The 26,839-nt window shown below is 37.3% G+C and overlaps 2 protein-coding genes across 4 annotated transcripts in view; one reads left to right on the top strand and one right to left on the bottom strand.

The window, feature by feature from the left end:
• Window positions 1-4,801: 4,801 nt before the first annotated feature.
• The window catches only part of RFESD (Rieske Fe-S domain containing), a 42,674-nt gene continuing 20,636 nt past the window's right edge, over window positions 4,802-26,839 (bottom strand). For all 3 annotated transcript variants that reach the window (XM_053663572.1, XM_053663571.1, XM_037153829.2), the window contains one exon: window positions 4,802-5,396. In XM_053663572.1, coding sequence (XP_053519547.1) covers window positions 5,139-5,396 — 258 coding nt within the window. In that variant the 3' untranslated portion in view covers window positions 4,802-5,138. The remainder of the gene's footprint in view (window positions 5,397-26,839) is intronic.
• The window catches only part of SPATA9 (spermatogenesis associated 9), a 29,778-nt gene continuing 8,907 nt past the window's right edge, over window positions 5,969-26,839 (top strand). Inside the window, exons 1-3 of the mRNA XM_037153830.2 lie at window positions 5,969-6,135; window positions 6,315-6,403; window positions 19,176-19,403. Coding sequence (XP_037009725.2) covers window positions 6,075-6,135; window positions 6,315-6,403; window positions 19,176-19,403 — 378 coding nt within the window. The 5' untranslated portion in view covers window positions 5,969-6,074. The remainder of the gene's footprint in view (window positions 6,136-6,314; window positions 6,404-19,175; window positions 19,404-26,839) is intronic.

Below are 26,839 nucleotides of genomic sequence, written 5' to 3'. Positions count from 1 at the left end.
ATAAAATGGATATATATGACATTTAAAAATTGGTAAATATAGCTATAAAAAATACTAGGATCATTCCCTGACTGGCATGGTTCAGGGGGTTGGTGTCATCCCACGAAGCAAATGGTTGTTGGTTGGATTCCCAGTCTAGGCACATGCTTGGGTTGCAGGCCTGGTCCCTGGTTTGAGGCATGTGAGAGATGGCCAATGGATATTTCTCTCTCACGCATGGATGTTTTTCTCTGTCTCTTCCACCCTACCTTCCCCTCTCTCTAAAAAGAAAGAAAGAAAATCTTCAAAAAATATATCAGTATCAAATAGTTCCACAACTGAGTTCTTGCTAGCATTAAAAAACATAAGAAATTTTGCTGTATGTAAGTTATAACTCTATTATAAATAAAAGAAAAGAAAGAAAAAGGAATCCCAAATAATTCTGATATCATTCTAGACGCCTCTGAAAAATGGAAGCCTTCTCAATTCAAATGCATACAAATGTAATACTAACCTGTTAAGTACAAAAAAGAAGGCCATGAACCAATCTTTATGAATATAGTTGGGAAAAGTGTAAATGAAATCTTAGCAAATAAAGTCTAGCCAAATATCAAAGGAATAATACACTATAGCCAAATATAAATTCTTCTTTCAGGAATGCTATGTTTCCAATATCAGGAAGGCTAGTACATGATTTATTTTATCAACAAATTGAGGGGGGAAAGTGATTCTATCCATAGACTATGAATTGGAACTTGATAAAGTTCAACAACCACTTCCAACAAAAACAAACAAAATCAAAACAGTAGTAGAAGGAAACTAAGTATGTTAAAGGTTGTTTAGAACAAGACTTGCCATTAGTTTTTGGTAAGCAGTAAAACATTGAAACCATTTTAACTGAAAACAGGAGCAACATAGGCATTCCTGCTGTGTTCATTATTATTCAGCTCTGGTTTAAAGTCTTCGTGAATGCAGCTAAATACAACAACAAAATAATTGGCATGGAAATAAAAAAAGAAGCAATAAAATGATCATTTCCACCCCAAATGATGCTGAAATCCAAGAGATGAGTGGAGAAAACTAAGATTAGTGGGATGGGTTGTGGGGTTGGAAGCACACTACTAGACGTGATATGATGAAAAGGAAGAGTGGCAGGGACTTCACAGAAAAGAAAGCGTACTGTAAAGCCACTGTACTCATCAGTATTGTAATGACACAGAGTAGACAAATAGATCAGTGGGGCAGAATAGAAAGGTCAGAAATAGCTCTCAATATCTTTCTCTGTGTGTGCATATAATAAAAGTGTCATTTCATATCAATGAGAAAACAATAGCTTATTTAATTAGTGGTACTAAAACCATTAGATATTCAGATAGAAGAAAATAACAGCCTATTAAGAATGGAGAGGTAAATTGAAAATTTTTAAATGATAAATTACATTTTTTCTTTCTTATAAAATTTATTGGGGTGACATTGGTTAATAAGATCATAGAAGTTTCAAGCATACATGTCTGTGATCTATGATCTGTGTATTGCTTTGTGTGCTCACTATCCTAAGTCAAATCATCTTCCACCAGTTAATTTTTAAAGAAAGAAAACAGAAGAATATTTAGGGGATTACACATTTCTGGGAAAACTTTTTTAACAAAAAAACCAGAAGCTTTAAAAAGAGAAAATACTTTTATTTGACTCTATAAATACTTAAAAGTAAACAAAAAGTTGCCTTTATAGTTTTATATACATTTATTTTTTTTTCAGACAGTTCACAAAAGTATTGGTTTTACTTCAGATTGAGAAACACTGAATTAGGTTGTTTGTCTCCTGTGTTTCTGAGAAACTGAAAGATAAATCTAAAAGTTAGGTCAAGTGAGACATTTTTGGGCTAGGATAGATCATAGGTGATATGTTCATATTGCGTTATATTAGGAGACACATAATATTTGTTTGTTCCATAATTAGTGATGCTGTATTGACTAGGGGATTAGCATGGTGATGGCCTGATCCTTCCATTGTAAAGCCCAAATTACCACATTGGAGGCCAGTAGAAGCCCCTTCAAGCTGGCTCTGGGTCCTTTTATTTTTCATTTTTCTTTATTTTTTTCCATTTTTTTTACTTTATTGATTATGCCATTACAGTTGTTCTGTTTCCCCCCTTCATTCCCCTCCACTCTGCACCCCTGGGTCCTTTTAATAGGATTCCATTAATCTTCAAAAACTTTTGGCCTTTCTGGCCCGAGATCTCCCCCGTTCACTTCTGCCTAATATAAGCTATTTTTTTTCAAGGAGTCCTGGTTCATTGTAGTGGGGATAATATTACAGTCCAGAATCTAGGTACTAGTGGTGGATGCACTTTCCTACTGAGTTGGCAATGATTCTAGCCATTTAAGTCTGTACAGCCAGAAAAAATATATATATTTATAAATCATCCATTCATGATGATATTTTCAACAATGTTTTACTTTGTTCTTTGATTTACTAATTAGGTCTCTTCTTCTCTTTTACTGAAGTTCTTAATTCCTAACATTGTTTTGGTTTTGGGGTTTTTTTTTTGTTTTCTAAGGCATGTATACCATTTTATTAGTAGCAATTGTCAAGGAAAGATATTTATTTGTATGGATCTTAATCTGAACTCACACAGAACTTTCCAAGTGTGTTTTTTTTTTTCCAGTCAGTCCTGGTAGCTTCTTAATTTTTTATCATTTGTTTTATTGTTGTTTGAATACAGTTGTCTTCATTTTCCCCCTTCCACTCCCCCTGCTCCATCCACCCCAACTCCCACCCTCAACCTTACACCCCTTTGTCCTTGTCCATGGGTCCTTCATACGTGTTCCTTGATGACCTTTCCCTTCTTTCCCCAGTTCTCTCCCTCCTCCTTCAGTAGTTCCTAACATTGTTAATCCAAAAGTGTTTTTATTCTGTACTATGAGGAAAATAATTTCAAATAAAACCAATATTAATACTACCAAGAAAATGACTGATTGAAATTCAAAATATCTTTTTAGTGTCTTTTTTCCTTTAGAATCCTCTGAACTATGTTCTAAAGTCACTTGAAATCAATAATTTTTTGTTGTTATAACTGATTTGATATACTGCTATATTCAATTTCTCTTCAGTTTTAGGGATCCTAGTCTAAAAATAAATATTTTGAAATGTTTTACATGTACATTTTTTATATTTACTGTAGTATGTATTTTAACTTTACTCACACATTTATCAATACTAATGCCACTAATTTGCTACACTTTTATTTTCTATTCTCAGATAAATAGAATAATAGATTGTCTACAATTAATATAGTCAGTATTATTTGCCAGAAAAGGCAAACGGGGAAAGCAAAGACAAATGTTTGCATTGTGTCTCTTTTGAAGTTTTTATTTAGCTCATCTTGATTTAATTAATTCAGTTAATTGGGACATGTCATGTGGGCTAGGATTCACTATGATGGGCAAAAATAGATTAAAATGCAGTGTTTCATATGTGGGGAGGAAAAGTTTTCTTCCCTAATTTTGATAAACTTTACATGTGCAGATATGTATATGAATATGTCTTATGAGTTCTGCATTTGTAGATCAGTTGATTCACTCCAAGATGAATTCGTTAATGATAAAGTATTTCAATCTGTGAGACATAAGTAACAAATGTGATGATATTCATTCAGGAAATGTTTATTGTCATATGTGAAATTGTAAAAGCACTGGCTATTGGGGATATAGCCTTGAGCGGAGCAGAGTCTCTGGACCCATGGAGGTTATATTGTGGTGGGTAGAACAGCTGATAAAGATGTCTGACCTTCTTAACTTCCCACCATTCAACCAAATGTTGGCAATTCCCAACTCGGGTAACAATTCCAATGTTGCTAACTCTGTCCCCTGTCCAGATTGTCACTTTAGTATAACTATTTGAAGATTTCCAGGCCTACTACATATTAATGGTATAAAACTGAAATTATAGAATATAGTTATTAAAGAATTTTTAAGAAGAAACAAAATGTATTAATATGAATGTTTTGAAACATCTTTGAGAAAGCTGTATTTACAAGCTATGTAGCAGGAATTTACTTTTGGTTTAAAAAGATGATTATTTACCTTGCAGAAGAATTTTATCTAGGGTTACTTTTGAAGACTATTTTTCTAGTACATTTCAAATGATTCAACTTACAAACATCCTACTTCCCTACAAACTGCTTCAAATTCTTATTAGAATTTATTTTATAAGTATAAAGTACCCTATTTTACGGTTTAAAAATTAACAATAAATAATTTTAAAAGGTAGTCATTGACATTTCATCTAACTTTATGTGAAATAACTAAAGATGCATCGGGATATGAATATAAATAATTATATAAAAACCAAAATATTATTATAAATGGTCACAAATATACATGTGGCAGGGTGCAGGGTAGGGTTTTCTAAACTTTGTAACCACCAGTCGTTTTTCACCAGGGTCATCAAGAAAGAAAAGGCAAAAAGGACTTTGTTAGCACACCACAGAGTCAGGTTGTGCTTAAATCGTGGGAAATATTAGGATGGGAAATGTTCTTCTTGTAGGTTTATCATTTATAGAATGCCTATGAGGGTGAGAGCTGATGAAAACAGAGAAGCCAGCTGGGGCCTAGGACACTGGGTGGTGAGCACAAGGATGAAAAGAACTAGGAGAGAGAGGGGGACAGGGAACAGGGAAGAAGCTGGGTCAGAGAAGGTACTTACTACCAGATGTTGCTCTGAGGTAGACTCTGATGGCCAAGTGTCTTGATAGGACAAATAAAAGGTTTCACTTTCATTTATTATTTATTTATTTATTTATTTATTTATTTTCTTTTTTCATTGTTGGTTAGCAATGTACAGTTGTCTCCATTTTTCTGCCACCACTTTCCCCTGCGTGGCCCTTACTCCTTTTCTCCTTTGGCTCTGTCCTTGGGTCCTTGCTACATACGTGTTCCTTGATGACCCTCCCCCCTTTTTACCCATTGTCTCCTCCCACCTCCCCTCTAGTTAGTTTGTTCTTTATTTCAATGTCTATGGTCATATTTTGCTTGCTCGTTTATTTTGTTGATCAGGTTCCACTTATAGGTGGCATCATATGGTGTTTGTCTTTCACTGCCTGGCTTACTTCACTTCGCATTTCCTTATACACTCCCAGTTTTTGTGTTCACCATTGCTTAATTAGATATTCTCTCAGGCACTGACTGTGCTTTCCAAATGTTAAGTGTCCTGATGGAGGAAGGCAGGTTAAAATCAGAACAGGTGGTTGGGGTTTGGTGGGGGAGTGTTCTCAGGACTAAGGATGACGTGAAAGCTGGAAATCTGTCTACCTCCACGTGGCAGAGGAGTCTTCTGATGACATTTCTCTTTTCCAAACAGTTCCCACCAATAGACATCCAGCGGCCACTTGATGCTTGCTGAAGAAAGCCATTTAGCTGCAATTAAATATAAAGACTTCAAGTTACAATGGGATTTGAATTAACCACCTCAAATCCAAACTAAATTATAGTTGACAGGTAGTTCTTCCCAGGTTTGTTAACAGGGAGATAATGGTCATCTGAAGTGGGAGAGTAGTAGGAGGGGAAAGGCTGAAGAGATTTTAAATGAGACCAACCAAGTACATCATAATGTTGCCAGGACTGGACACAGTGGCCCTCATCTGGGTAAGGAAAAACAATCTGTTCAGAAGTCTCTCTGAATTTCTGCTGGTGTTTTTTGTCCACTTGGCATCGTACGTGAAGCATTTCTTTCAGAGCATGTGCCAACTCGTTTCAGAGGGAGCTTTGTTCTCAGAGGGTCCATTAATTGAGGTATCATTGCAGAAATTGGAACAAAATTTAATTTATATTGTAGAACTCCTTAGTGCGGTTCATTTTTCAATCCTCTGTCTCCTCCCCTTGTGCCTCCAAACAAACTCTCTTCTCATTGCCAGAGTAATTTCAGAAGATTCCGTAACAAGTTCTCAGAGGCCTATTGTGCACTCACAAAGCATTCCGGCAGCGAGCTGGGGCTCTGCCCTTGCCCCGCTTTCCTGAGCACAAGGCTGCCCTCACTGCTCACCGATGGTGGAGGACAAGCTTGCCCAGCACTAGGAGCCCGAGCAAGAACTCGCCATGCCAATCAAACCTGTTGGGTGGATATGTGGGCAGGTGTTGAAGAACTTTTCTGGAAGAAGTACACGCAATCTTGTTGTAAAGGGGGTGTGGGTGTGGGAAGTTGGGAATAAAGTCCCGTAGGATTTGCTTGGTTTTCCATCCCCCTAGGCCATGGGCACAGTGTTCCATATTCTTTTGAGTCATGGTCAGGGGATGTTTTTAAAGCTCCTTTTCCCCTCTAACTTCTTTTTGTCTTAGTCGAGGGGATCCAGAAAACAGTCATGGACCTTATCGATGAGTTTAAAGATGAGTTCCCTACCATCCTAAGGTTATCAAAGTCTAATCAGGTAATGTGATTTCATAACTGAACAGAATTGTAAAAGTATATTGTATTTTTAGTATCATACCAATTATTTAATGCTTGATTTTGAGATCAGTGTTTGAAGATTAGGAAAACAATTTTACTTAAAAAAAAAAAACAAATTTCAACTCCTACTCATTGAGGGAGATGGGAGACAAAGAAGTTCTGTAGACAGATAATTAAGTTTAAAGACAGACTCCATATCATTAGATTGAAAATCTAGAACTCTCTTATAGCCCAATTGCAATGTAGTTTACTTCAGACAATGAAAACTCAGAAAAATACCTAGATATACTTTAATGAAAATATCTGGTAATAAAATAAGCGGAAAAAATAACACATACATTATAACAATAGAAAGATGAGTCCTGTTTGAGTGTGTGTTTTATGTGGAAAGAAAATAGTGATATAAGTTTAACAAAGTATATATGTATATGTTTTAAACATCTGTTCCAAAAAAGGATTTGAAATATAAAATAGTGGGATTAGAAAAGGGGGTAGGGAGAAATTTTGAAGATATATATGGTTGGGAAAAAGTAACACCATGTTTAGGGGGCACATGTGACCTACTTTACTCAAAAGTACACACCTCTTAAAGGAAAGGTGTTATTTCAGTCATTCTGCCCACAGTCGGAATGGAATACATTGTAAAGTTACATGGTTCAGTAACAATCTGCTCACCCAGAAATCAGCTGTTGGCAATGTCAGGCATGAGAAACACAGTCAACACTTGCAACACAGTCAACAACAAAAAACACTCTGATAGCAGTAATGGCAAAGTCTATATATTTTATTCCAGAGAAAGAGGTATTAGAGCTGCCTTTAACCATTCACCCAAACACCAGGCATCAGATGTTAACTAAATGCTTTACTATTGCATGGGCCTGGGGAGAGGGAAGATGGAGCTACACGTGATAGGATTCTTTCAGTCACTGAATTTAATTTAATGGAGACAAAGTTATAAACAAGTAATTGCACTAGAATATGGTGAGAGGTGTATCCAGTTTAGAGGAATGAGTCACTTCACTTAGGACGGTCAGAGAGGGCTTCATGAAGGAAGGGTGCTTATATTGAGTTTCAAAGGACAAATAGGGGTTTTAAAGGTAAAGAAAGGGAGAAGGTATGGGGTAGGAGGAGAGAAGAATACTCCAAAGGAAGCAGTGCCAGGCCCAAAACTATGAAACAGTATGTCCTCAGGTCTCAGCCCAGACTCTAGGACAGGGACACTGAAGCAGCGTTACCTGGACGCACAATGGTAAGATGGCATCCAGATGGTGGTAGTCTAAGTGGGGTGGAGCACATCTTAAAATCTCCAGAGGGCAGATGGGCTTTTGTAATACCATGCCTTAGCCTTAGTGCCTTGCTTCCCCTCTTTGCATTCCCCTAGTCTTGGTATAACTTCTTCTGAAACAGAAGAGAGTTATTTGGGAAGTGGGGGGACCGTGCTCTGGAGTATAAAGGAAGAAGATGGACAGGGGACCATGCCTGGTCTGGGATGTCACATGGGTGAGGCTGGCACAGTGGTGGCAGTAATTATTGTGAGAGCCTCAGTGAATCCTGGGAAGCCAGAGACAGACCAGGGAAGCCCCATTGCCTCTTTCAGGTGTGATTCTCCCACCATTGCCAATAACAGAGAAACAGGGATTTTAGATAATCAAAGAAGTTGCAGGTCTCTTCACAGCATCCTTCCTCTCCTCCTGCCCTCTGCATAGCCTCGTTATCACTAGAGACGCTTTTTCTGCAAGACAGCCTTTCTGGCTAGAGAGGCTGGACACTGAAGCACGCTTTCTGGCTAGAGAGGCTGGAATTCTGATTTTCAGAGAAAGAACCCTGACTTCCTATTTCCAAACCATTGAGATCATTTACTTATAAGAACCTTACCCCACTCGGAGAAGAATATAAATAGAGTTAAATGTTCTTCATTGAGCATTTTCAAAACATGTAACATTGTTCTTCTGCCATTTACTGTGAAGAATGTGTTGCTGAGATTGGCAGGGAAGCTAAGTAGTTAGGGGATAAGATAACACATTGAAATTATTTGCTCTTCAAAAGTGAATTATCCAGAAAACAATACTAATACTTCATTGTGAACTTGATTATTTTTAAAAGGTCAGATTGTGAATGCTTCAAATGTCGTTATTTCCACGATGCTCCTTAGTTTCCAAACACACCGAAAGGAATGGTTTTAAGAATGCTTAGGGGCCTTTATTAACTGGATTGTATTTCAAAACTCTAGATTATGTGAGTAGTATTTAAATATTTTTTAAATGATCATTTTAGGTATTTATTTGAGAAAAGGCTGTCTTGCAAAAAAAAGATTTGATGGGAATGATAGTGGAGTTTTTTTTTACAGAGGAATCTACAAGGCTAATAGTTTCTACTACATAGTTCTTCATGACTAAAGATTTTGAAGGAAACTTTTTTTCTGGGGCTGGGTAAAGTTAATTTTAGAATCTTGGCTTGAGGTTGTGGGTCCTGAGGTCCTGTATACTCCATTCCTCCCTCCCAATCAGCCCAGACCTCCATACCTTCAGCATCTACTTCCTTCAGTAATAAGTGAGTTTTTAAGATTTACACTTGCAAATTGTAGATGATTTCCTTATGAGGATATAAGGACTTAAAATAGTAAACCTTTAAGTTTGAACATGTGAAAAATGTGTACTACAATTGGAGAATTAAAATTTTTTAATCCAGATGATCTTTACTTGCATGAGAAAAATCTTTTGTGATAAATAAGGTTAATATTTGTGACATAATTATGAAATATAACTATATGTTTTATTTTGTAATTATTTTGCACTTAACTATATGCTAAAGAATTGGGACTTATAGACAGAACATACTAGAATCCATGCAAAATTTGGAATTTTCTTCTGTAGATGTACTTTTTCTGAATTCCCTTTGCTTTAAAAAAAGTGAGACAAAAACTACTAGAGATGCATGAATAACACCTGGAAATTACTTATATTGGTATTAAGGTCTCTAAATATAAGGAGAGTAGGACTGTAACCAAAATGTTCTATAATTCAATAATATTTATATCTTTGGTGAGTTGTTCCTTGTGGGGACGATTATCGTTGTGAAAGTTACAAAGTGAATTGTGCACTGAAATTTTTCTCATTGGTTTCTAGTTTAATATTTGGTATATTGGCCTGATATTTTTCATATTACCTCGTTATACTTTCTCTGATACCCCATGCATTTTAACTTGCATTTATAGAGCACCTGCTGTGTCAGCACTGCTGTAGGCACAGGTAAAAGACCGGCAAGCCCAAATGGACATAAAACAGTATCACAGAACATAAATTTTAGTCAAGCAAAAAAACTAAACAAGGAAAAATATATGTTAATGGTAGGTCTTGAGGGACAGAAAAAATACAGCAGAGAAAGGATATAAAGTAGGGGTAGGGATAGGGAGAACAATTGATGGTTAAGACCTTCATGGATCTTAGTGAGAAAGTGATTTTTGAATTAAGACCTGAAGCGAGTGAGGAAAAGAACCTTGGTACCCTTCAGGGATTAAGTGCACAACTAGTGCAAAGTCCCTGAGGGTGGGAGCATACCTAACACGTTCCACAGGCAGTGAGGGGGGAAGGGGAGGTCGAAAGAAGAAGAGGTCGGAGAGGTAAAGAGACCACCTTTGTCGGGCCTTGCAGACCACTGTACGTGCTTTGGCGTTTCCACTGAGTGCACCAGAAGCCGCTGAAGCAGTTAGGCAGAAAAGCAAGATGTGCTCTAACATTAGCTTTCACTGTAGCTCTCTGGCTGCTGTGTTGAGGAAAAGAATGAAAACAGGCAAGAGCAGAAGCAGGAAGACTACTGAGGAGGCTAATTTACTAGTCTGGAGAAGAGATGATGGTGATATATAAATAAAATGAACTGGGTATTGATACCGGGACAGTGAGAAGGGCTCACATTCTGGGGCTATTCAGAGAAAAAAATTGAATAGGATTTGCTGACAGGCTCGCTTTACAGATGTAGGGTAGTAAGCTGATGTAATAGAAATTGGAGTTCAGCATTAAAACTGCTGATGATAGAGAAATGGGAATGACTGTAGAAAAAAATGAAAAGGGAAAGCATTCTATGTTGAAAGAATGGAGCTCAAATAGAGAAATCTGGAGCAGGATTCTTGAACCAATCTGATTAACTGGTGCTAGTTTCTTTTGGTAAATGGTCTGAGTACCTTTGTGTGTCTCTGAGGTGTTGGTAGTGCTGGGGGCTGACATGTGGTGATGCGGTCGGATGAAGATAATGATGACAAGAAGAATCACCTAAACTTGCGTACTTTATAGACAATCTGAGGATGCTTAATTAAGCCGAGAGTAAAAAAATAATAAATATACACAGGGAAAAGAAATGAGGACTTCTCAATTTGGAGTTAAATTGTGTGTAAATTTACATTTACACACACTGTTTGGTTAGAAAATACATAGCATAGATAACACAGAAAAGTAAAAAGTTGATAGGTCAATAAAAGGGGAAAACATTTTATTTAAAATTTTTTTCTATTGGAGCTAATTTTAAAAGTAACTAATTGGACTCATCAACTTAAACTGGTGACTGTTTTTTTTTTTTTTAAAGAAGAATGTCTCATTCTGCACTAAAAGAATATATCATATTGTTGGACTATAAGATGCACCTTTTTTTACCACATTTTTTGCTTCAAAACTTTTTTTCCTATTTTCCTCCTCTAAACCTAGGTATGTCTTATGGTATGAAAAACATGATGAGTAGCCTGTCCTCTGCTGTCACTTCCATGTTCCCAGGGACAGGAGAACCCCTGAGCTTGCACCCCTGTTCTGCTGTTTGGTTTCTAATACTATTCTTAAGAGCAGTAACAGTCTTCTTGGGAATAAATTGATTCCATGTTTAATTGCAGGGAAAGTGAAGGTAGTTAAACCATTTTACCAGAAGTGATTCTTTCAGAGGTATCTAAGAAAGTATGAAAAAGAAGAGAAAGCTTTAAAAACTCTGAAAGGAAGCACAGTCATTAAATTGTAACATATGACCATTAAAGGAAATAAGGAAGATAGTACTGTATTTTGCCCTGTAAAATGCACTTTTTTGCCAAAATTTTTGAGGGAAAAATAAGGATGCACATTATACATAGGTAGTACTAATTCTGTATCTATATAAATGCTTTTAATGCTCTTATTTATGCTTATGCATTGAAAGGGTAACTCTACAAAGCAGTAACAATATCTGTATGGAAAATAATACCCTGAAATATGATAATTGGTTTGATATATAAATAAAAAAATTGAATTAAAAAATTAAAATGAAAGACTTTTTTCCAAAACATGGTGTGCATTATACATGTCAAATGCAGATAATTAAGAACAGGTAAGCCCTGGTTGGTGCAGTTCAGTGGATTGGGCGCTGGCCTGTGAACCAGAGGGACACTGGTTTGATTCCCCAGTCAGGGCACATGCCTGGGTTGCAGGCCAGGTCCCTAGTTGGTGGGTTGCATGAGAGGCAACCACACATTGATATTTCTCTTTCTTTTTTTCTCCCTCCCTTTAATAAAAATAAAAAAGGATAGGTAAGTCTGTTGGAAAAAGCCACAAATTCATGATGATACTAAAATGAGAAAGCTAATAAAAAGTGCACTAAAGCATCAGTGTAACGTACACTTCAATTTTTTTAAAATATTGTGTGTAATAAATGCTATATTTTGCTCAACATAAATTATGTGAACTTTATAGGAGAGTTTTGATTAACAGATTACAATTACAAATAAGTTAATTTTTCTACAGAGATTAAAATTTAGAAAGATAATTTTATAAAAGAGAAGGAAGTTGAATGGATCAATCTAGTACAGTGTTTGGGTGAGTTAATCAAGATTGGTTCCTAGAAATACACATTGGCTAGCAAATATAGGCCCACATGTAAAGATCACCAAGATCTTGCAAAGAAACGTATAAAACGAGGAGAGGAAAACTGCGGAGCATTGATATTTTACAACTGCAAGCCTGAAGGGCTCCTTCAGGGAGAAACCACACTGAATGACCACGGAGGGCGGTTTCAGGAGAGGTGGGACTGCGCACATCCCAGCCCATTTGCCTTCGCACTGTGGCCCTCACCTTATGGTTATGAATTGTAATGAGAGAAGGCACAGTTAATTGTAATAAGAAGCAAACCTAAACTTACTCTAGCTGCTTCACCTTGAGGAGGAGTTGGGAGGAAGAGTCAGAGCAGTGTGGGGGAAGAGAAATTCCTTCCTTTGCTGCTCTCCAGTTCTTATGATGGGACTAATAATAAAATTGGCACGAAACCAGATTAACAGGAGAAAAACCAGTTAATGCATGCATACAGATCATACATGATACTCAGAGAAATGACTGATACAGGTAGCTTTTTACACCTTTTAGACAAACAATAGATTTGTGAAGAATTAACAGGATAAAGGAACTTAGATTTGGGTGCTTATTAGGAATCTAACTGAAGTTCAGGCCTGAGTAGTTAATTAGTACAAAGAAAAAATGACAAAGTTTGTTAATGCACATTTCTCAGCCCTGAATTCCCTAACCATGCTGATAAGAATGTTTCTCATTAGACTCTAGGTGCAGGGATAGACCTTTCACATTAGAGATTTATCTCCTGCTTTTAGGCGAACACACAGAGAGAGAAAGAGAGGTCATAGTTCTTGCATTAGCTGTTTCTTAAGTAACTTCAATTTAAAATAAACAATATGCCATTGTGGCATATTTTGGGGTGGCCTGCCCGGGGCCCTGACTGCAGCAAAGCATAAGGTCACAAAAGAAATCGAATCTGTATGTGCAGGAGCTTTGGTTACTGCAGACAATGTGCTTTCTCTCCCCCAGTGTGGGTGTGCTTGCAGCCAGAGTAGATGATAATATCAGGTGATTGTACCTCGTGTTATTTTGCTACCATATAACTACTTGTAAGGATTGCTGTGTTCTGAAATGGCTTGGCAAATTGACATGAAAAAAAAAGCTGGGGCAGCAATACTTAGATAAAATAGACTTCAAAACAAAGGCCATAACAAGAGACAAAGAAGGTCACTATATCATATGGAAAGGAATAGTGCAAGAAGAGGATATAATTCTTGAAAACATATGAGGTCTGTCCAAAAACATTCCAGCTATTGTTAATATAATGAAGAGTTTGAGTGACAATGATGTAACCTGGAAGCTGAGGAGAGTGGACTGGAATGCACATGCATGAACAATGACAACTACACTGTACTAGTGAGTGGGGGTGGTAGACACCATCCAGTGAGCATGTGTATTGTGTGGCTGTCACATTCAAAATGACTGAATGAGTAGAGCAACAAATCTGCATCAAATTTTGCAATAAGCTTGAACATTCCTCCTTGGAAACTATTCCAGTGATTCAGAAGGCTGCAGCTATGGGCAACTGGTGATTGACAGCTCCATCATAACAACCCACCTGCTCAAGTATCATGTCTTATGCAGAGGTTTTTGTTGAAACATCAAATCACTCAGGTGACTCATGCCCCCTATGGCCCAGATTTGGCACCCTGCAACTTCAGGCTTTTCCCCAAACTAAAATCCTCTTTGAAAGAGAAGAGATTTCAGACCACTGATGAGATTCAGGAAAATATGATGGCTCAGCTGATTGTGATTGGGAGGACTGTGTGAGGTCCCAAGGTGTCTATAATGAAGGGGACTGAGGTATCATTGTTCTATGTACATTGTTTCTTATATCTTGTATCTTCTTCAGTAAATGTTTTTATTTTTCATATTATATGGCTGGACACTTTCTGAACAGGCTTCATATATGCATCCAACATAGGAGATATAAATATGTAAGGAAAATCTTGGAGGACTTTAAGAAGGAGATTGACAGTAATACAGTCATCATAGGGGATTTTAACACCCCATTGTCAACAACAGATAGATCATCCAAACAAAAAAATCTATAAGGATACTGAGGTATTGAATAACACCCTAGATCAAATGAACTTAATTTATATTTACAGGATATTTCACCCCAAAGAAGCAAAATCTATATTCTTTCAAATACATATAGATAATTTTCAAAGATAGACCACATGGTAGGGCAGAAAACAAGCCTCAAAAGACTCAAGAAAATTGAAATCATATCAAGCATCTTCTTGGATCACAGTGTCTTGAAACTAGAAACCAACCTCAAGGAAAAAAACTCAAAAACATACAAATACATGGAGACTAAATAACATTCTATTAAATAATGAATGGGATAACAATGAGATCAAGGAAGAGATCAAAAAGTACCTGGAAACAAATGAAAATGAACGCAAAACAACCTAAAACCTATGGGACACAGCAAAGGGAGTCCTGAGAGGAAGTTCATAGCAATACAGGCCTGCCTAAAGAAGATAGAAAAATCTCAAATAAACAACCTAACCCTACATCTAAAAGAACTAGAGGAACAACAACAAACAAAGCCCAGAGCAAGTAGAAGGAAGGAAATAAGGTCAGAGCAGAAACAAATGACATAGAGACTAAAATGACATGGAGACATTGATCAAATGATGAATGAATCCAGGAGCTGGTTCTAGGAAAAGATAAACAAAATTGACAAACCTTTAACCACACTCATCAAGAAAAAACAGAGAGGACTAAAATAAATAAAATAAAAAATGATAGAAGACTAACACTGATATCACAGAAATGCAAAGGATTGTAAGAAATTACTATGAACATAGTAAGAAATTGGACAGCCTGGGCAAAATGGATAAATTTCTAGAAACATACAATCTTCCAAAACTGAAACAAGACAAAGCAGAAAGCCTAAATAGACTGATAACAACTAGTGAAATTGAAGCAGTAATAATAAAAAACCCTCCCAGCACACAAAAGCCCTGGGCCAGATGGCTTCCAGGCAAATTTCACCAAACATTCAAGGAAGAACTATTGAAGAACTTCTTAAACTATTCCAAAAAATTCAAGGAGAAGAAAGACTCCAAAACTTTTTTATGAGTCCAGTATTATCCTAATTCCAAACCCAGGTAAAGACACAACAAAGAAAGAAAATTACAGGCCAATACCTCTGATGAACATAGATACTAAGATTCTCAACAAAATATTGGCAATCCAGACCAAGCTATATATGAAGAAGATCATATACTTTGATCAAGTGGGATTTATCTCAAGGATGCAAGGATGGTACAATATTTGCAAATCAATAAACATAACACATAAACAAAATGAAGGACAAAAACCACATGATCATATCCATAGATACTAAAAAAGCACTTGATAAAATCCAGTACCAATTTATGATAAAAACAGCAAAGCAGGCTACTGCCAACATCATACTCAATGGGCCAAAACAAAAAACTTTTTCCTTAAAATCAGGAACAAGAGAAGGGTGTCCACTTTTACCACTCTTATTCAACATAGTACTAGAAGTTCTAGCCACAGCAATTAGACAAGAAGAAATAAAAGGCAACCAAATTGGAAAGGAGGAAACAAAACTGTCATTATTTACAGATGACATGATGGTTTACATAGAAAACCCTATAGTCTCCACCAGAAAACTACTCAACCTAATAAGTAATTTGCCAGAGTAGTACAATACAAAGTCAATATTCAGAAATCAATACCAGTTTTGTATACCAAATGTACTAAAAGAAAGAGAAACTAAAAAAACGAATCCCACTTGCTATATAGCAACAAGAAAAATAAAGTGCCTAGAAATAAATTTAACTAAGGATATAAAACACCTGTACTAGGAAAATTATAGAACACTGAAGAAAGAAATTGAGGAAGATAAACGAAGCATATGAATGGAAGCATGAACTGTGTTCATGGAGTAAAAGAATTAACATCATTAAAATGTCCAGACTACCCAAAACAATCTATAGATATAACACAATTCCAATTAAAATACCAATTACATATTTCACTGATCTAGTACAAATATGCCAAAAGTTTATATGGAACCAAAAAAGACTCCGAATAGCTTCAGCAATCTTGAGAGAGTAGAAAAAGCTTGGGGGGATCACAGTACCTGATGTAAAACTATATTACAAGGCCACTATAGTCAAAACAGTGTGGTACTGGCATAAGAACAGACACATAAATCAATGGAACAGAATAGAGAGCCCAGAAATAAACTCATGTGTCTATGATCAATAAATATTTGACAAAGGTGACATAAGCATATAATGGAATAAAAACAGCCTCTCAATAAATGGTGTTGGGAGAACTGAACTGATACATGCAAAAAAAATGAAACTAGACCAGTAAGTTATATCATACGCCAGAATAAACTAAAAAAGATAAAAGACTTAAATACCATAAAAGCCCCAGCAGAAAAATGAGGCAGTAAAATTTCAGATATCCAGTCCTGGCTTCTGTGGCTCAGTGGATTGAGTGCTGGCCAGCAAACCAAAAAGTCCCAGGTTGTATTCCTAGTCAGGGCACCTGCCTGGGTTGCAGGCCAGGGCTCAGTTGGGAGCATGTGAAAGGCAACCACACACTGATGTTTCTCTCCCTGCCTTCCCTTCTGTCTAAAAATAAATAAATAAATAAAAAAATTCAGGTATCCCATGTAGCAATATTTTTGCTGACATACCTCCTATGGCAAGGGAAGTAAAGAAAAAATAAATGGGACTACCTCAAATTAAAAAGCTTCTGCACAGCTAAAGAAACAATCATCAAATGAAAATGGAACTGACTGTATGGGAAAATATATTTGCCAATGAGACAGCAGACAAGGGTTTAATCTCCAAAACATATAAAGAACTCATATGACTCAACACCAGGAAGACAAATAATCCAATTAAAAATGAGCAAGGGACATGAACAGACACTCCTCCAAGGAGGACATACAAGAGGGCCCATAGATATAGGGAAAGATGCTCAACATCACTAGTCATCAGAGAGATGCAAATTAAAACCATGAGGAGATCTCACTCCTGTCAGAATGGCCAACCTCAATGATTCAAAACCAACAAGTGCTGGTGAGGATGTTGAGAAAAGGGAACCCTTTTGCACTGTTGGTAGGAATGCATATCAGTGTAGCCACTCTAGAAAGCACTATGAAATTTCCTCAAAAAACTAAAAATGGAATGGCCTTTTGACCCCGTGATTCCACTGCTGGGAATATATCCTTAGTATCCTGAAACACCAATTCAAAAGAACTTAGGCACCCCTATGTTCATAGCAGTGTTCTTTACAATAGCCAAGTGCTGGAAACAGCCTAAGTGCCCATCAGTAAATAAGTGAATCAAAAAACTCTGGTACACTTATGCAATGGAATACTACACAGCAGAAGGAAAGAAGGAGCTCCTACTTTTCACAACAGCATGGATGAAACTGGAGAGTATTTTACTAAGTGAAATAAGCTAGTCAGTGAAAAAAATACCATATGATCTCACTTTTAAGAGGTATCTAATGAACTAAATAAAGTAACAAGTAAAATAGAACCAGAGGCATGAAAACATGGAACAGACTGATGGTGGCCAGTGGAGACGGGGTAGGGGGGTAATGTTGGAAAGAAGGGGAAAGGACTAGTCAAGAACATGTATGAATGACCCATGGACATGGACAGTGGTATGGGTATTGACTGTACATGTGGGGGGTGGACTGGAAAGAGGAGGACCAAAGCAGAAAAATTAGGACAAGTGTTATAAAAAAAAATAAATAGAATGTCTTAGAAGTGTAGTAATTGCAGCAGCCTGCAGTTTTGGTTGCATTCTGTTACTATTGACTAATGAGGTGAAGAGCACAGTGAGCTAATGGGACTCCTTCAGTAGAGTTAACAGGTTAAACCACACAACAGGGGCACCAGATGCTGCCGAAATACATCCTCACTGATAGGCTAGAACAGTTTTGTGTATCTCCAGCAAATGCCGAGCAGTAAGAAAAGACTGAACTTTGAGGGCAAAGGCAACAATAATAAAATTGTTACTACTTAGAAATAAAATTTGAGGCATCTTAAATATATAGTGTAATAGCTCTTAGACAAGTATATAATGTTCATTGTGGAACCAAAAATGCAGTTAAAATATGTTTTAAACTTAAATTTTGACTCAACAAATAGAGATTCTAAGTTGCTTATACTAAAATGCCAAAAAAAAGCCCATAACATTATTTAAATGAATAATGAAAACTATACTTCCCTGTTGCCTGGAACAGTCTGACCACATTGTAAGTAATTTCCCTGTGGTTTATTTTCTAGTAGAGCAAAGAAAGAACTACATTTTATGTGTTTTGGTAATATCACAAGGTTTTTTCTATCAGAATGCTCACAGAAGTTATAAAGTTTTTAGAAGTAAAAGTTTCCTAAGTTTGTTGATTAGTATATAGGGTATTTGTTTTATGCATTATGTATGTATGCTGTATTTTATTATTTAAAAATTTGAAAGTAATCTTGGAAAATATTTGCAAGCTTTGAATAAGAATTATTGGTTGCATAATTTAAACAGTGAATAATATTTGAATAAGAATTGTGTATTTTTGAAAAAAGCTCTTAAAAATCAATGTAAAAAAATAAACCTAGACAGAAAAGTGAAAAATTTATATGTTTATGATAGTAACTTAAATTCTGGATAGTTATCCTAAGGAAAAAATTCACATATTCATATAAAGATTTAAAATACATGGTGCGGTCAATCAATGAGTTGTATAGAGGGTGGGATATAATGATTAAACACTGGATATAAATATGCATGGGACCACACCCAGAGACAATTATGTGGTATGTCGTCTCTGCCTAAAGTAAATGTTAGTAATTCTCTGGAGAATCACACATTAGTCACTTTTCAAAGGCTTATTTTCCAGAAAAGAGAACCCATGCAGAAAACATCAAAAATCAGAATGGCCATTGCTTTGGCGAAGATCAACCGGGGAACGTTAATTCAAGGATTACACAGCATATCCAGATCCTCCAAATCAGTGGCTGAACTCCTGCAGCCTCAGCTTGTCTGTAGACTTTTAGAGTTAAGGGACATAGCTCATCATCTGCTGACGGAAGTCGATGCGCCAAAGCAACCCCTATATAACATGCAGGTAAGTGAATATTGCATATGCACAAAGTATAGGGCCTTTTTATAGAAACTTTTAAAATTGTAAGATTTGAAAAATGAAAAATGTAGCACATTTACATATAAAACAAGAATAGTTGGAGAAGAGAAATTCCTTTTTTAAAGATAGTATATATATATTGGTTTAAATAAATCTAAAAGAGGAAGTAGTGTGGACTTTTTTTTTACCTTGTTATTTAATTGAAACTGTCAATTTCAAATAGTTCATCCTAAATGTAAGCATACAGATTACTACGTATGTCAAACCTAAAATCTTACAACGAACCTTAAAAATAAATGTTTTGTTTCATTTTCCCCATAACCTATGTTTCCAAAACAATCCTTAATTGACACAACATTTTGAGAACATTTAACTATAAACTCATTTTGTTAGACCTATCAACATCCAGGTATATTTCAAGTTATGTGTCCTGCATTGCTTCATGGAGGCTCTGTTAAAGGATGACAATTCTTAAAGCTCTTTCAGACCAAGTTTTTTTTTCTAAGTTTTATGTCACAGAATTCTGGATTTTTCAGTCTGGACACTTTTCAGAGCATTCTAAATGTGACAACAGATTTGGAGTCTTGCAAGTCTGGCACCTGATCCCCAGAGTGAATAAACTTAACTTCTTTGTTGGAGGAAGAAAAAACCTGGCTCAAACTGAGTTACAACAAAGAGGAGATACATTAGTTCATGTAGCTGAACAATCCAGAGTCGTTAAGGCTTCAGGCATTGCTGGAGAGAGATACTCAAATGATGCCTTCAGGATCCTCCTTCTCTTTCTGTCGCCTGACTCTGCTTTCTCAGGGGTGACTCCATTATCAGGCCAACCTGTCCCTCATGGTCACAAGATGATTTGCAGCTATTTCAGAGCTTCATCCTTCCAGATTGAGTTTCAGCAGAAGAGAGTGAGAATCTTTGACCTCGCATTCCTGGCCAAGCCTGAGGTTCACTCATAGAGAATGGCTTACCTCTGAAGCAGGGAAGGGGAATCACAGATTGGCCTAGGACTCAGTTACCTGGGAGTACTCCATACTCCCAGAACGGAGGGTGGAGCTCCATCCACACCACGTGACCTGAGAGTAAGGAAAGGATGAATCTGCAAATAAAAACCTTAGCTGTTTCTAGATGAGAAAATGGACAATGGATGGGATGGCTAAAATTAACAGATATTTCAACTGTGGACTGCCGAGGACAGCATTTTTAAATAGCTCTCTTATAATAGTAGATGTTTGAGAAAGTAAAAAATGGTTTGTGTTTGTTAACCATTGGATTGCCTAAGTACTAATAAACCTTTTGCCTACATCTTTAGATCATCAAAAAGAAACATAGCTGAACCCTATTATTTTAAATTCCCACTGCAATATCTTTCCAAATCTAATGTTGTCCCTCAGCAGTTCTTTCTTTACATTGTTAGACCCATCGTTTTTACAGAGGATCATATAGGAAGTGTCCCTTGGAGACTATTTCTGTATTTATTAGGAAATCATGTTTAAAGACATTGTTCATTGTATTATTCAGTCTTTTTTTTTTTTTTTTTTGCTCCTCTTTGCTAAGTCAAAATTGTAAAGGGTCTGAGTTTTTACATTATATACAAGCTAGCAAGATAGCCTGCCACAGTTACACAAACACACACACACACTGACAGACCACGCAAGATCCTTGTGGCAGAGACTCAGGTTGTTTATTGTTTGCAGCTAAAGCAGTGACAAGAACATTATCTTGTGTCAGTTTTCCTCACCTCAGTTCCTACAGGGCAATGGGATTAGAGCCAGGTGTTACCTGTGCATGTACCTAGTAAGCTGTATCACAGGAGAGGAACCCCGAAATGAGGAGATTCGTTCGGCTTTACATAGGGTTGTTGGTGCGTCTGCCCAACTTGGGGGGTTGTGGTGAAGGTGGGTGGGGGGAAAGAGAGAGAGAGAGAGAGAGAAGCAGATGTCTCTAGAGGGGAAGCAGGAGAGGGCTTTATCTTTAGTGCTCTTTGACATCTCTTAGGGGGGATATCACTAGATCCAGAGGTTTATACTTCCTTCCAAGGATGGTTGCTATTCAACCATGTCCTTTGCCCAGAAGACCCAATCTATACAGGAATGAGAAACATCCATGCAGAATTGTCTTCCAGTGCTCATGAAAATTCGGTAACAGAAAAATAATCTCTATTTGTACTTGAATTTGATTCCTTTTGTCCAATAATGAGAACAAAAAACATAGTCTGTTGCCTTTTTGCTTTGATCGGCAGTACGTTTCACAGGTAAATTTAGAGCTTAGTTGTGATATACTTATTCTCAGGAACCTGAGGTGAGAGAAACAGTCCGAAGGATTAAATGACTTGTGGAAGGTCCACATGCTGACTGTGACTCTTCTTACTGTATTTGAGATTAACACCCATGAAATTTCTTCTCCTTTGCTCTTGTTCTAATTGTCTTAGGACATAGCTTTAACTTTTAAACTCCTTATTTTAAAATATTTCAAAAATATATCAAAGGTAGTTTATCATAAATCCCACCAGAACTTACCTGGTGATAGTATTTTGCCATATGGCCTTCACATGTCTCCTTTATAAAGAACTATAATTGACCAGGCCCTAATCCTGTCCCTGTTTTTCTCCACCAAAGTTAATCATGACCCTGAGGTTGATGTGAACATTTCCATGCATATGTTTATATTTTCACTACATTCGTATACAGCTATTTTTCTTTATATATTTAAAATGTATATAAAAGGTATATAATACTTGACCTTCTGACACTTCCTTTTAATATTTTTATATATAAGCATTTTTCAACATTTATATATATATAAGCATATATTTCAACATTTATATATATATATATGTAGCTAGGATTTATTATCTTGCTTGTGGTATTCCATCTTAAGAAAAAAATTACAGTTTATCTATTACTCGACAGATGGACAGTTAGTTTCCATTTTTTTGCATTACAAACAGTGTTTTGGTGAACCCTTTCGTCCATGGCTCCTTATCCATGTGTCTGAGACACTTGTGTATCCACGTGTATATCCAGAAGAGGGGTTGCCGGGTCATGAGGGAGCCACACCTTCAATTTTATTATCTGTTGTCAAAATGCTTTTCAGAATGGTACACTTGGGGGTCACTGTGATTCTCGAATCTGAGAATAATTTCTTCATTTCTGGAAAGTTCTTAGCCATTATTTCTTAAGATATTACCTCTTTCGCATTTTTTCTAGTCTCTTCTTCTACAATGCCTACTAAACATATACTTGGGATCTTCTTATTTTGTTCTTTGTTTACCTTCTTCATATTTTCCATTTCTGTATCTCTTTTTGATACATTTTGAATAATTTCCTCTGAACTTTCTTCCAGTTAATCAATTCTCTCCAGCTATATTTAATATACTCTTTTACTTATTGAATGTATTTTAAATTTCAAACACTATACTTACCACTCTTGGAAATTTTATTTGGTGGTGTTCCCCAATTTGTAATTTTTTTCAAAGTGCCTTTTGAAAAATCCTTAGATATTTTAAACATACTATTTATGATCTTTTTAAGGGCTTTTCTCTGAGATATTCAGGGGATGCTAATCTTCCTGACTATTGATGATCTAGATTGTGTCTCATTCAGCAGATCTTTGGGTGTTTTGTTTAACTGAACGTTTTTCTTCAGAGATTTTTTTTTTAATAAATAGAAACCCTTCTCGCCTGGAACCTTCCCTCTGGAGGATTTTGCTGGTGCTCCTGGGGTGTCATCCCTGGTGGAGACCAGCTCCCTTACCCTCTTCCTGGACTGGGTGCAGCCGCCCCAGCCCCACTTCCACCCGGACAGCCTGAAAGCCTGCTCCGTGCGCCTCTAAGTCTCATCTCCAGCCTCTGTATTAAAATTCAAGCCCCCAGCCATTATTTCAGGTTCCTGTAAGATGCCCAGAGTTCCTGGGACATAAATTTAGACACTCACTGCTCCAACTTTTAGTTCCCAATTTGTTTCTAGTATGGGGATTTCCCTCCCTCTTTTTCTTCCTTTCAATTCAGTTTTATATAAAATTTTTGGTGTATCCCTTTATGTAGAATTTGTAGGTTTTTCTGTGTGTGTGTGTGTGAAGGGCATTTCCTCCTTAGCTCTGCTATGTTGCTGGAAGTAGATGTTCTTCAGTTTCACTTCTTAGTATCTTTTACAAATTTTAATGTAAGATGGTTGAATTTATTTTTGGAAGTAAGTAAAGTATGTATAATTCTAGCTTGTCATTTATTCAACAAATACTTATTGAAAACCTGACATGTGAAATCACTAATTTAGGTACTAGGGATTCATAGATGTCTTGCCCTTGGCCTGTGACCTGTGGGGATGGTAGACAAGTGAGCAGTAAGCAGTGCCAGTAGAGTGCAGCAAGCGCATCATCAAAGTGTGCAAAGTGCACTGTAGAAGCATCAACGAGGGGCATGTAGTTCCAAAGGGCAGTCAGTATAGGCTTTCCAGAAGGTGATACTTGACCTGAGACTTGAAGTAGGAGAAATTAGCCTTGTAAAGAAGGAGGAGAATTATTCCAGGAAGAGAACAGTGTATATTAAGGTGCTGGAGCAAGAGAGAGCATGACTTACTTAGGAAATGTAAGGATTTTTGTATGGCTGGAGTGAGACAAGTGGGAACAGTTCCGGGTCAGAGGTTCCAGGGTCCTTGAGGGAGGAGTGAGGAAGGAGTTTTACTTGAGTAATATGCATAAGCTGGGATGTGAAGAGAGAAAACTGTCACTGGGAGGAAACTAAGTCATAGAACAGAAGAAAACAGCATATCTCAAATCTGAAAGTCTCAGTGATGACTAAAAACAAGTATAAATAATGGAGACAGTGGCCTGGAGGGTCAAAGGAACAACTAATGTTTGAGGTGTGGTGGGGGCCCGTGGATTGGCCTGTGAATGGTGTACCACAGCGCCAGAGTGTGCGGAGAGGTGAGAGGCACAGCCCAAAGGAGCTGCAGCGGTCCTGGTACACAGCTTGGCTGCCTGCCCAGAGTGAGAGAGTTCAGCTTACCTGGAGGGGATCCAGTACGAATTCCTTCAAGAATTGTCAGGCTGCCTGTGTCAAGGTGGAACTTTATGATATGCAGAAGTAGAAGGAGTGAGCTCTGGAATTACCAATACTTTGCAAAGAGATATGCTTTGTGTACACATGGAGGACATCGCTTTATGTAGGAAAGTAAGCAGCCTTTTCAACCTGTCTGCAGTATGTTCAAAGAGCCTCTTCGTGTGCTCTTTTTCATCACTGATAAGAGGGTGATGTATCTAGAGTGACTTAAATGGTTCTGCCAAAACTCTGTTGGATATTATATAGCTGGGAACACTAGTCAGGGTCTTACCTCCCTCAAGAACCTGGAATAAAGGAGCATTTTCATTTGGAGACTGACTGTAACTAGGATAGCGTTTCAGCTCTTTGCCGTGGTCTGAGATGAATCCTATGGTAATGGTCTCCCCGAGACAGGGAATGGACCCTACCACAGGACCTTCCTTTACGATCTTCCCAGACTTTTTGTTTAAGCATATTTAGCTCTAGAGTATGTCCTGCATATCTTCAGAGATATATCCAAAGATATTGTGCCAAATATGGATTACCCAAAGACCCATCTGATACAGGTGACTTGAGAGTTTCTGGTGGCTTGTTCTGTGACATGAACATGATGAGTTAGGGTTAGGAGGCTCCAGCTGGACATCTTGTTAGAAGAGACTTCCTTTGTACCTGGCACTAGGGATGCTGAGTCAGGTTGCTCCTCAAACCCTTGCAAGTTCTGCAGGGTGGAGATTATAGTGAAATATCTGCTAATTCTATAAGGGGCCTTAGGAATGGAAAACTGAGGAGAGAATATCCTGATGGTTTGCAATGTCCCCAGCACCAGTGCTTACAAAATGGCTCATCTGCTTAGCCCTGTAAGCTGCCTGGCAGAGTGAAGCCTGCAGCTGCTCTGAGCTGCAATGACCTAGATAATCAGCTCGAATGCTGATTTCAGCCAAGACGCGTCAGCTCCCAGACACAGTTGTTGACTTTGGCAGGCCAATGCAGGGCCACAGGACAGGGAGCACTCATAGTGGCATCAGAGATAACTGTTTCCACTTTGTGCAGGCAAAGCAAAGAAAATGCTCAGCCTCTAAAATGCCTGTGCCATAGATAGGTGGAGCCCAGTGACTTGTGGCCCCCTATTCAGGATGAAAGTCCGAGGCTTTTCTAAGTAAGAGTTACTCCCTGCAGCTAACCCTCCAAGGTAGACTCCAGTTGGGTTAAACTGTAACCCTCACAAATAATCAGGAACTGCTGTAGGTCCTTGGATGAGCCTGCTGTGAGGCTATCTTGGGTGGTGTAATTTCAGAGCTGGGGAAAAAAGGACCATTCTAGAAAGCAGAACTACTGGATCTTGAAGACTTAATTCTCCAATTTGGCCAGGAGGTTGGGACATTGAGCTCTTACAGAACCACCTGATTAAGAGCTTATTTAAGATCAGTGTTCCACAGGACATTAATACTGGGATAAAAAAAGTCAAACAGCTTCCTTTACTGTGTGCAGACTTGAGGAGTCTTCCCTGTGATCATGAGTACTGTGAGTTGCTAAGCAAAGACATGGTCTTTGTAGCTTTCCCAAACTTATAGGAAACACTTTCTTCTGGACCTATTAACAGGAGCCAGTACTTCTTGCAGCACTTACTTACCCGTGAGTTACTGAGTTGGTTTCCCCCTATCATTCCCCTGGTATCCCTCACCAAGGTGGTTTTGGACAACATAAACTAAGTGGGGCCTGGTCATTGTGTAACCTCAGATCATCTGCAGGGGGATCTTTGTTTTCTAAACTGCTTGTAGCGTGCTCTTTTTGTGGTTTATCTCATTATTAGTGAAAAGAAATAAGAACAGTTTGTTTATGAAATGAGGCAATCAAAATTATGTGGGCAAAATTTAGTTAAAAGTTGAAATGTTTTTACTGTTATATCCATATAACTTATGTATTAATGTCACCAAATTAAAAAAATAACTGTGGGCATGACGTTGATATGAAGTACTTTTAATTTAAATATGCAAAAACATAAGTTAATATAACAACAAGGTTAAGATAAAATTTTTGAAATAGGCCAAGACAATCTAAATAAAGCCTCCCATTTACTAAATTTCTCCTGTTTATTTATCTGTTTTTACCATACACTATCCCTGCTCACAGCAAGCCAAAGATGACACAGAGTAGCTTATAATATGAAAAACATGTATTGCAAATGAGTCATAAAATAGAAAAATGGCTACTTGCCAGTAGCCACATGAATTTGGGAGGAAATGCATTCTCTACAGGGGTGATTTGTCACAGGAATGGCAAGCATTTATTAAAAGCATTAAAATGGTGAAAATGTGACCCTTAGGCAATATAGTGATTCATTATTCAGAAGCATAACGAGTATCAAATACATAATTTATTTTGA

This window comes from Artibeus jamaicensis, unplaced genomic scaffold (assembly GCF_021234435.1).
Source record: "Artibeus jamaicensis isolate MK-2021 breed Jamaican fruit bat unplaced genomic scaffold, CSHL_Jam_final contig_3214, whole genome shotgun sequence".
Lineage (NCBI taxonomy): Eukaryota > Metazoa > Chordata > Mammalia > Chiroptera > Phyllostomidae > Artibeus > Artibeus jamaicensis.
Note: the sequence above shows the minus strand (reverse complement) of the source record. Positions and strands in the feature narration are given on the sequence as shown.